At 39.5% G+C, this 11169-nt stretch overlaps 1 protein-coding gene and 1 pseudogene across 1 annotated transcript; one reads left to right on the plus strand and one right to left on the minus strand.

Annotated features, from left to right (window-relative positions):
• Positions 1–2173: 2173 nt before the first annotated feature.
• Positions 2174–2928, minus strand: LOC149021999 (dehydration-responsive element-binding protein 1B pseudogene; annotated as a pseudogene).
• A 6435-nt stretch (positions 2929–9363) lies between these two features.
• Positions 9364–9711, plus strand: LOC149022000 (uncharacterized). The gene has a single exon (XM_089147516.1). It carries the CDS (start codon positions 9364–9366, stop codon positions 9709–9711), a length of 348 nt encoding a protein of 115 aa, XP_089003642.1.
• The last annotated feature ends 1458 nt before the right edge of the window (positions 9712–11169 follow it).

The raw sequence follows: 11169 nt of genomic DNA on the forward strand, positions 1-11169 counted from the left end.
TCTTCCATAAGGTGTGAAAAAAAAGATACACAATAGACCCATGATATATCATTATGAGACTAAATGGGAGGATCACCTATTGACTCAAATAAATCCTGGTTGGAAAGGCTTAATTTAGGTTACCCTTCTTATAAACTCAATCATAAAAATAATAAAAAAATAAAATAAAATAATATTTTAAAGAGTTGTAGTAAGGCCATTTTCGAAATGCTTTCATTGAATTTAAAAACTTACCCATTTGTTGGAAGTATGCCAACAAAAGCCACCATTAGAGGCCTCTACTAGTGAAGAGTTAGACCTAAAAACAGAAATTGATAAACAATTACTGATTGAGGAAAAATTCTAGTGTCAAATGTCTAGAGTCCTATGGTTAAAAGGAGACCAAAACACAAAATTCTTCCATACATCCACAACCCAAAGAAGACAAGAGTATACCATAAATAAATTTAAAGACAACAATGTCCTTTGGCTAAATGAAGATTCCCAAATTCATTATGAGCTCTTCCCTTTTCACAACCTCCTCTCCCTAACCTGATCTGGAGTTCTTAATAGTACTCCTTTATGCATATCAGCTTCAATTATATCTCTCCCTATTCCCCCTTTTCTTTTAAGAAAATTAAAAAAAAAACCCTTTTCCAAATGAAGGGTAAAAAGGCCCCAAGACTTGATGGTCTTCTAGCAAAATTTTTCCAGAGACATTGGGAGGTAATTGGCACAAAAGTGACCCAAGGCATCCAATCTTTTTTCAATGGGGGTCACATGCTTATAAGTCTTCATAGAACAATTATTTCCCTCATTCCTAAGAGAGCCCATCCCTAAGAGGTATTTCACTTCAATCGATCAGTTTATGCACAATTCCTTACAAAGTCATAGTAAAATATTTGGCTAATGGACTCAAACCTACTCTTAAGTCCATTATTAGTAAAAACCAAAGTGCTTTCATTCCAAGCTTAGCCATTTAAGATAATATCTACCTTGCACATGAATATCTTCATTTTCTTAAAACATCTAGATCATCATTTGGTTATATGACTATTAAAATTGATCTGTGCAAAGCCTGTGACAAATTAACGTGGTCATACATTGAAAATACCTTCAGACACCTAGGTTTTGTATCATAATGGGTACAATGGGTTATGTAATGTATTGCCACTATGGAATATCATATCAAAATAAATGGTTCCTTCCAGGAAAATCTATCCCATCAAAATAAATGGTGCTCTCCAGGAAAATCTATCCCAGTAGAGGTATAAGACAAGGGTGTCATTTAAGTCCTTATATCTTCATTCTTTGATAGGAAACTTTATCCTAGAAACTTATTTCTAATTTAGGGATTTATAAACTCTCTACTATCAGGAGTATTTGAAATGTCCCCTGAAATAAATATTTGTTCTCTGTGGATGATTGTATGCTCTTCTGCCCTGCCTCAATTTCCGTTGCATCCGAGATCAATTCTTGCTATAGGATTATGAGTTGGTGTCAGGGTTGCAGAACAATATTAATAAATTAAATACGATAGTTAGCAAACAAACCCCCCTAGTCTATTAGGGATGATATTGTCTCCACTTTTGACATTAAAGAGGTTAAATACTATGGAGTCTATCTTGGTCTTCTTTCTTTTATAAGAAAATCTAAATCCAAAACTTTTTCTTTCATTCTAGACTCCAAATGTGAAATCTCTTAAATTTCAAACACAATAACCCGTCGTTTTAGATTCGTGAACTCGAAGTTCTAATAGAAGACAACTTTGGACCATTCGAGTTGAGTTCAAGAGTTTAAAAATCGAACCTACGGAGTTGGAAGAACAGGAAGAAGACCAACCACCTTATTTGACTTGAAGAGGGAAGAGAAAGTCAGTTTGGAAGGCATAAAAAGGACATTGGCATGCAGAAAAACCTATGCTAGAGGACTTAAAAGGCAAGATAAAATATACGATTGGTTGGAAAATGTTTAGGAGTACTTACCCTTCGAAGCCCATTGAAGTCTGCTTTTCTAACTAAAAGTTATGGAGGCAGTTGATTGGGGCGACAGGTCAGTTCGAATTCACTATGAATAAAGCAATCTTGAATCATATGAACTAAAAAGAATCGGGTTATGGCCTTATGGGTATGGTGAAATTGGCTTCCCTACTATGCCAAGAATAAAAGAATGAAAAAATAAAAATAAAAAAAAATCAAATGGAGTAGCTCCATAAATCCATGTCAGCATCAACTTCTACGTCTTCCCAATGGAACCCACCACCAAAATGAGTAGGAGAGAGTAACGCCATGTCTTTAAGTGCTGTTGGAAACACTGAATCTGCTTCTTCTTCTTCGTTGTCAATGAAAAGTTTTGAAAATCTTGAGGTAGGAGTAGTAGCCACAGGATTAATGTTTGGCAAAGTCAAAGCAATCTCATTCTGGTCGATCTTCATTTCGTTGCTAGAGATTTCCTCAGTTTCTGCAGGTCTAAACATTTCCGCAGCTTCAGCAGCCGCTCTCTGAATATCCTTAGCATCAGCAGATTCCGGCAATCGTAACCGCCACACAGAATCAGCAAAATTAAGACAAGCAGTTCTACCCCTGAGTGCCAATGCTGCAACATCATGAGCCCTGGCAGCCATTTCCACAGTAGGAAAAGTTCCAAGCCATAGTCTCGTCTTCTTATTAGGCTCTCTTAACTCACAAACCCACTTACCAGAGTTCCTCACTCGAACACCTCTGTACACAGGGTGCCTCGTCTCCCTAAACTTCTTCCTGCCCGCACGTTTCTTGGGTCTATCTGCAGCTAATAAAACCTCGTCGCCGCTCCCGCTCCCGCTGCCGCTGCCACTGCCACTGATGCCGTCTCCGCTGCAGCCAAATAATTCGAATGTTTGAGAATCTGAGCTGCACGACATGGTAACCATTGAAGTTGAAATCAAAGAAGGTGTTTTTGCCAGTGAAGATTTGAAACAGGTACGAATTGGTTTGGTTGCTTGCTCAGTTACTGAGTTAGTGGCTGTGAGTCTAGTGACTTGTGAAGGAGATATTATATATAAGAAGAGGGAAACGAGGGAGGGTAGGGTAAAGACTAGAGAGAGTAAAGACAGTGGATAAGACTAAAGAGGCGATACGCTGGGACGCGCTCACGGAAACTCCCGAGCTCTGTTCCCCTCGATAAAGCACCAGCTGTTCAGCAGGCCAGGTGAAGTAATTGTAGATTTACGACGCGTGTCCTAATCTTAGATATGACGTGGTATCTACGATGGCTTCGTCGAACTCTGGACAACGCTAGTCACTAATACTTCACTGGAAAGAAACCACCCATATTTGTCACTATCAATCATCGTTCTGTTCCCAAAAGCTTCAGAAGATATTTATTTTATTCTCAGTGGGCGATTCTCATCTATAGAACTAAAATCAGTAAATATGGGTTAGATATTACGGCGATCTAATCTAACGACGCGTGGTTGCACGTGGACATTTTATTTGTATTTTTATTAGACTATAAATTATGAAATATTAATTTTTTTGATTATTAATGGTGATTTGACTTAAAAAAATATTTTAATTCTAAATTATGCTTTATTTTTTATACGTGTGGTAATTAGAAGAATAAAAAAATTAAGATATTAATCGGCATGAACTGTTAGAAGGGATAGACTTACTATTGGAGTAATGATTGTCATTTAAATGGTTATCTATTTCATTTTCTAATAAAATTTGTTATTAGAGAATATTGTATAAATAATTATGAAATATTGTATAATTAATTAAAAATGATATTTTCTTTGTTCATTCATATATATATATATATATGGTGGGGGGTTTATTTGTGAAACCGGTTCAATGTGGTTGTTAGTTAGTTTAGAAATGTGAGTTTATTTTTCTTTCAAGGAAAATTAATAACAAAATATTGAAAGTAACATACTTTTAAGATATATAGTGTGCACTAGGAACTTGATAATGAAATTGTAAGTTAGACTGTACACCTTCGGTTTGATTAGATAAAAGATCACCGACTACATTATGGTCGGCCTAGAGATTAAAAGAAAATGCGCTTATGTGATAAACCCTATCTCATAATGGAGATTCCCGATCAAAGAGTAACTTGGATTAACCTTATTGAATTTAAGGTGAACTCAATTAAAGAAGTCCAAGTGGGAATCTAGCTAGATAAGGTTTGAGTTTGAGATGAACTCAAACACTTAAGAATTCTATAAAAGGACAAACAGGCAAGGGAAGAAGGTACGTTTAGAAGAGCTATTACTCTTATTGTTTTATTGTTTGTTGCATTCTCACAAATTCTCATTCAAGAGAACCCGTCTAACTTGATCGTCGGAGGTACTACTTGACCACCCCGGTCAAGCACATTCTTGCAGGTACACTCGGTTGATTGGGCGAGCAGAATTATGCAACAACAATTGGCGTCTCTTGTGGGAAATTGATCGAAAAGTCATCATGCATATCTGATCGGGCTTATTACCTAGGAACAAATCAAGTGGGAAAAAGGAGATTAATAAAGGGGAAACATCGCAAGAATTGGAAAAATTCCCAAACACGATACCTTACCAGATCCATCCGACTAGTTCGTAACCATGGGACAATTCAACGAATTGCAGAAGCAAATCTTGAGTTTGAACAAATTAGTTAGAAGGAGTATTCGTCAACAGGTTGCCCAAGGAGCAAATCATAAGATTAATTTAATTAATCGTGATGAAGCCAGAGAAGGTCAACAACAACAAAAACAAAAAGAAGTTCATGCATCATTGCCCAACCACTCAACAAGACCAACCCAGAGAAATCCGAACAAAGGGAAGGAGAGGGTTAGAGAGAAGGTAAGAGCACCTAGAGAGGTAGCATCATAGGAGCCTCCTACCAATTATGAGCAATAGGACCGACACAGTAGTACTCGTCACATAGGTGATGAACAGTATGGAGAAGTTAATAAAGGAGTTCATGCCAAACACGCTAATTATGTCAATAAGTGATTCGAGGAACTGGATGAAAAGCTGAAAAAATTGAAAGATTCAGGGAAAGATGCTCTCTACTCAGTCTTGAAAGAAGATCATTTTGTTCGAAAAATTTCAGGAGCAAAGATGCCGAAGAATTTCAAGTGTCCCACTTTCACTATGTTCGATGGAATGAAATGTCTGAGGCATCATATTTTGCTCTATAAGTGAAGTCCTCATAAGTGAAATGTCGGTAATGTCCTCATTCAAACATAGTGAAGTTGCCATGTGCAGAATTTTCCCTGCTTCCTTGGTCGGAGCTGCATCAGAATGGTTTTTGGGGCTTCAGAATGGATCAATAAAGAATTCCGACCATCTTGGTCGAGTTTTCTTATCACGTTTCCAAAGTGGGGTGAACACAAAAAAAAAAAAAAAAGAGAGAGAGAGAGGATATTTTATTCTCCATCAAACAAGGTCAGGTGGAATCTGTAGGGAGCTATCTTCGAAGGTTCAATAACCTAATGATCCAAATTGAGAATCTAGATGAGAAGATAATCTTTCATGCACTGTACCAAGGGCTCACACACGAAGGACTACTCAAGTGTCCCTTGTTGGATATGCCTGAAAGAGTCCCGAAAGAAGGAGCAACCGGCCTCAAAAGCAAAAGAAAAATCCCAGCTAAGCAGGAATTTGACCACCAATCCCATCAAAAGTGGTCGACTGGACCATGCAAAATTGACAGAAGTACAAACTCCATTAAATGTCGGAAGGTCGGAAATCTTGATGTAGGTAAAAGATCAAGGAATACTCAAATGGCCGAACAAGCTTTATTCCCGACTAGAAGATAGTGATAAAAGCAAATACTGTGAATTTCACAAAGATCACGGACACTGGACAGATGATTGTCGGCAATTGAAGGGAGAAATTGAGAAGTTAAATTCTCACTTCTCAATTTCTCCAGGACAATTAAAGAAATATGTTCGAACAAATCAAAGAAATCAATAGCAACGGAAAGAAGAATAAAAAGATTGAGATCGGAAAGCAGAGAGAGGTACAAAAATCCTAACAAGAGCCGACCAAAGGATAGAGATGACGACGGGAAACGTTCGCCAATATATACGGTATTCAATGGCCCAACAGAAGAATCGGCTAGGCAAGCCGAGAGGAAAGCTCAATATATAGGGAATGCCGAATTGGAAAAACCTGGTGTTAAAAATACAATAGAACCCATGACTTTCTCTTCGAAAGACTTGCAAGGAGTAAAGACCCCTCATGATGATGATTTAGTAATAAAGGTCATCTTGGCTAGAACAGAGGTCCATAGAGTTTCAGAGATATGGGTTCTTCAGCGGATATTCTATCACTAAAGGCTTTTAAAAAGATGAAATTAGATGGAAGTATGCTCGTTCCATGTGGAGCACACCTTCATGGATTCACTGGGTCTTCAACCCAAGCAGAAGAAACTATCAGACTAGATCTCCGGCGACTATCCTAGGGATAAAATTGTCTAGTCAAATTTTATGGTCATACGTGATTTGTCAGCTTATAATGTAATCTTGGGATGACCTACCCTCTATGCCTTAGAGGCAGTAGTATCATCCCTACATATGAAGATGAAATTCCCAATCAAGAATGGGATAGGGGAATGTAGTGCCAATCCAGAAAGGAAGTCGACAAAGCTATGTCAACTATATGAGAAAAAGAACGAAAACCAATTCAACTATGTCAATTGAAATTAGAGATGATCGAGATGAAGAAACTATGCAAAGAGTAGAGCCTGTGGAGAAACTGGAAAAAATCTGCCTAAATCCTGAGCAACCAAGTCTAGGAACAATGATCGGAATATAACAAGAGGTAGAATTCAAAGCAAGATTAACTCAATTTTTGTAGGAGAATTCAAACGTCTTTGCCTGGTCAGCAGAAGACATGCCCAGTATTGACAGACAAGTGGCCGAGCACAGACTGAACATTGATCCTCAAGCTATTCCGGTTGTCCAGAAAAGAAGGAATTTTTCCCTTGAAAAACATGAGGCAATCCGAACAGAGGTGTAGAAGCTAAAACAGTCAGGGTTTAGGGTTTATTAAATCCATTGATCATCCAACTTGGCCGGCTACTATGGTAATGGTAAAAAAGGCAAATGAAAAATGGAGGATGTGTACAGATTACACTAACCTCAATAAAGCATGTCTGAAAGATTGTTATCCATTACCAAGGATATACCTCCTTATTGATGCAACCGCAAGATATGAGATGTTGAGCTACATGGATGCCTACCAGGTTATAATCAAATCCTAATGGATCCAGGCGATGAAAAACATACAACATTCATGATGGACAGAGATAGCTATTATTCAAGAAGTAATGCCTTTCAGAGTGAAAAATCAGGGGCAACTTATCAAAGGGCGGTCAACCAAATATTTCAACAACAGATTGGCAGAAATATGGAAGTTTATGTTGATGACATGCTAGTCAAGAGCACAATCAGGACCAAACATCTTCAAGACCTTGCATAAATATTTGAAGTACTCTGAACATACAAAATGAAGCTTAATCCTGAGAAGTGATCGGAAAAATTCCTAGGTTTTATGGTATCCCAAAGAAGAATTGAAACAAATCCTGAAAAAAAATTAAAGCAATTCAATAGATGAAGCCACCAAAAAGCATCAAGGAGATACAAAGCCTCATTGGTCGGGTAGCTGCACTGAACAAGTTTATTGCTCGGTCAAGTGAAAGATGCATGCCCTTCTTCAAGGCTTTGAAGAATGTATCTAACCAGAAGGTGCAGATTTGGAACGAAGAATGCCAGCAAGCGTTCGACTAGCTAAAAGAAAAGCTATCCAGTCCACCCCTACTCGTCTAGTCGACCACAGGGAAAGAACTACTTCTATATTTAGCCACATCCCCAGTCGCAGTCAATGCAGTGCTTGTACAAGAAGAAGGTAAACAACAGAATCTTGAATATTATATAAGCCATGTCCTATAATTGATGCGAAAACAAGATATCCGGAAGTGGCACTACTAGCCGGTCTATGAATAGCAAAAGCTCTTGGTATCCAGAACTTAGAGGTCATGAGTGATTCATAATTAATTGTGAATCAAGTAAATGGGATATATGAAGCCATAGAAAAGAGAATAAGCAAATACCTCAATATGGTCGACCAATACAGACAACACTTTGAAGATTTACTGGTCAGACAAGTTCCTAGAGGAGAGAATGTTCAAGCAGATGCACTCGCCCCCCCCCCCCCCCCCCCCCCCCCCCCCCCCCCCCCCCCCCCCCCCCCCCCCCCCCCCCCCGCCCCCCCCCCCCCCCCCCCCCCCCCCCCCCCTCCCCCCCGTCCCCCCCCCCCCCCTTGGCCCCCCCCTCCGGCCCCCCCCCCCGCCCCGCCCCCTTCTTCCCCCTTTTCTTTTTCGGGCTTTCCCCTCTTCCTTCTTTCTTGTTCTTCTCTTCCTGGCGCTTCTGGCCGTGTCGCCCCCTGGGTGGTTCCTCGTGTGTTTCCGGCTTTTCTCTTTTTTTGGTGGGCTCGTGCCTCTCTGTCCTTTGCTTTTCCCCCCCCCCGCCCGGGCCTTCACGGCTAGCTACAAAGAATGTGGATGTCACAAAACTAATTATATACATGGAGGAGCTTCATTTTCCAAGCATAAAAATGGTCGATCATATGCATATACAAACCGAGCAAGGATGGATGGCTCCTTTCGCTACCTGGAAAATGATCTGCTCCAAGGGAACACAAAAGAGGCTGATACTGTACAATAGAGGGCTGCTCGATATACAATCAGAGAAGGTAAGTTGTACAAGAAGTCCCTGACATGATCACTTCTACAATGCGTAGAAGCTCCAGAGGCTTCCAACATCTTAAGAGAAATTCATGAAGGGACTTGTGGAGCTCACATAGGAGCTCGAGCACTGACTGATAAGGTGATAAGGCCCTTTACTGGCCTACAATACAAGAGGACGCAAAAAATCATGTTCGGAAATGTGATAAATGTCAAGCACATGCCAACATACCTTATGCTCTAGCGATGCCTTTAACATCAAATATTTTTCCAATCCCATTTGCTAAATGGGGAATAGATTTGGTAGGAAAGCTACCCAAGGCTTCAGGAAGCAAAGAATACATAGTAATTGCAGTAGACTATTTTACAAAGTGGGTAGAAGTTGAAGCACTTGCGTCAATCAATACCAATCAAATGAAGAAGTTCATCACGCATACTATCATGTTCGATATGGAGTCCCAAAAGTCATTATTACCGACCATGGGAAATAGTTCGAGAAGACCAAGGGATAGAACATCGTCTATCATCGGTAGCATACCCCGAGAGTAATGGTCAGGTAGAAGTCACCAACAAATCCATGCTTGAAGGTTTAAAGAAAAGGCTAGACCGATCTAAAGGAAGTTGGGTAAATGAATTACCAAATGTCTTGTGGGCTTACCGAACAACATCCAAAATGACCACTGAAATGCCATTCCGACTAGCATATGGTGTTGAGGCTCAAGTACTTGTAGAGGTCAAGGTTGGATCCATCAGAGAAGAAGAATTTGATGAAGAAGCCAACATTGAAGGAATGGAGGCAAGTGTAGATTTCCTTGACGAGATCAGAGATGAAGCACAATATCGTCTGGAAGAATATCAAAGACACATTGCAACCTACTACAATGCAAGAATCAAATTAAGGCAATACCTTCCTGGAGATTTAGTTCTTCGCAAAACATCTGCTTCGGATCCAACCAACCAGGGAAAGCTAAGTCCAAATTGGGAGGGGGCCATATATCATGGTACAACAGGCTACACCTGAAGCATATAAACTGCGAGATCTAGAAATCGAGCAGATGATTCCTCAAACGTGGAATTCAAATAACTTAAGGAAGTACTATCAATAAAATAGTACCATTATTTAGTTTTCTTTATTTATCTAGCGTGTTAGAACTAATTAATTTTGAAGTTGAGTTTATATAAATGAAGTATTATAAATTTTCTTTCCGAAGTTTTCGAACTACTAATACACCATCACAACTCCAAGAATTTCGACCTATGATGCACGGGGGAGTACCCACCCACCTAGAGATGAATATCATCAAAAAGTCAATCTCCTTGAAAAAGATGAGTAAGACCTATGAAATTAGGCTTCAAAAACAAAAAGATGAGTAAGACCTATGAAATTAGGCTTCATAAACAAAAAGATGAGTAAGACCTATGAAATCAGGCTTCAGAAACAAAAAAGATCAGTAAGACCTATGAAATTAGGCTTCAAAAATAAAAAGATGAGCAAGACCTATGAAATTAGGATTCAGAAACAAAAAGGTGAGTAAGACCTATGGAATTAGGCTTCAAACAAATAGAAACCTTTATAAATTTATGGTCGAGCATACATACACCAAACAAAGGTACTAACAAAAAGAGTCCACTTCAAGTAATTAAGGACCATATGCACGCCGAACAAGTTTTGACCATACTTACATATATTACGATCACAAAAATATTAAATCATGCTCCCTCGCTTGAAGCGTCACTCCCCGAATCTTCATAATCGGATTTATGATCAGGAGATTCACCAGGACAGGGAGTTGAACCACTAGAAATACCAACTTCAGGGATCGGATCCCAGTTAGGATCCAAAAAAGCAGTTACTTCAACGCTTTTGGGTTTGGGAAACCTGAGATGATCCACGCACCATTGAGGACGAGGAATCTTAAGGTCGCCATACATCCCTGGATCGATCAGACTCTTGAACTCCTCAAGACTCAGATCCTTAAACACACCAATAATGCTCTGAAAGGTCTGGCACTGAGCATACAGGTACCTAGGAGCAGCGATCTTGGCCCATGAATTTCCTACACTTGGCCATCTTGATCCATCTCTTAATAACTTCATGACGAAGCTCGTCGGGAATATCTTCACGATCGGAACTAACAACCTTGGTTTGCCAGCCAGCTATCTCAACATCTTTATCTATAATAACTTTCTCCTTGCCGAAAAAGGAGCCTTCAGTTTCCTCCAATCGAGTCTGGAGAGATGATCGCTCAAGCTCCAAAGCTTCATTATTCCCTTTTAGAACGACCATCTCACTCACAAGTTTGGTTTCACGAGCTATCCAAGAATCCTTGCTTGAAATCAAGGATGATAGTTTGCTCTCCAGCTCTTTGATGAGTTGCTTGGACTTACCCAAAGAGAAAAAGTCTTGCCAAGAAACATCCATACTTTGCCCAAGTGATTGGGTCAAAGCACAAGCCATCCTACATTCAACAAGGAAAAA

The sequence above is a fragment of the Hakea prostrata genome, chromosome 3, assembly GCF_041222555.1.
Source record: "Hakea prostrata isolate BN-2017 chromosome 3, UWA_Hpros_2, whole genome shotgun sequence".
NCBI lineage: Eukaryota > Viridiplantae > Streptophyta > Magnoliopsida > Proteales > Proteaceae > Hakea > Hakea prostrata.

Bases quoted from the DNA above. Each gene is read 5' to 3' on its own strand.
- LOC149022000 (XM_089147516.1), top strand. From the start codon at position 9,364: ATGACCACTGAAATGCCATTCCGACTAGCATATGGTGTTGAGGCTCAA.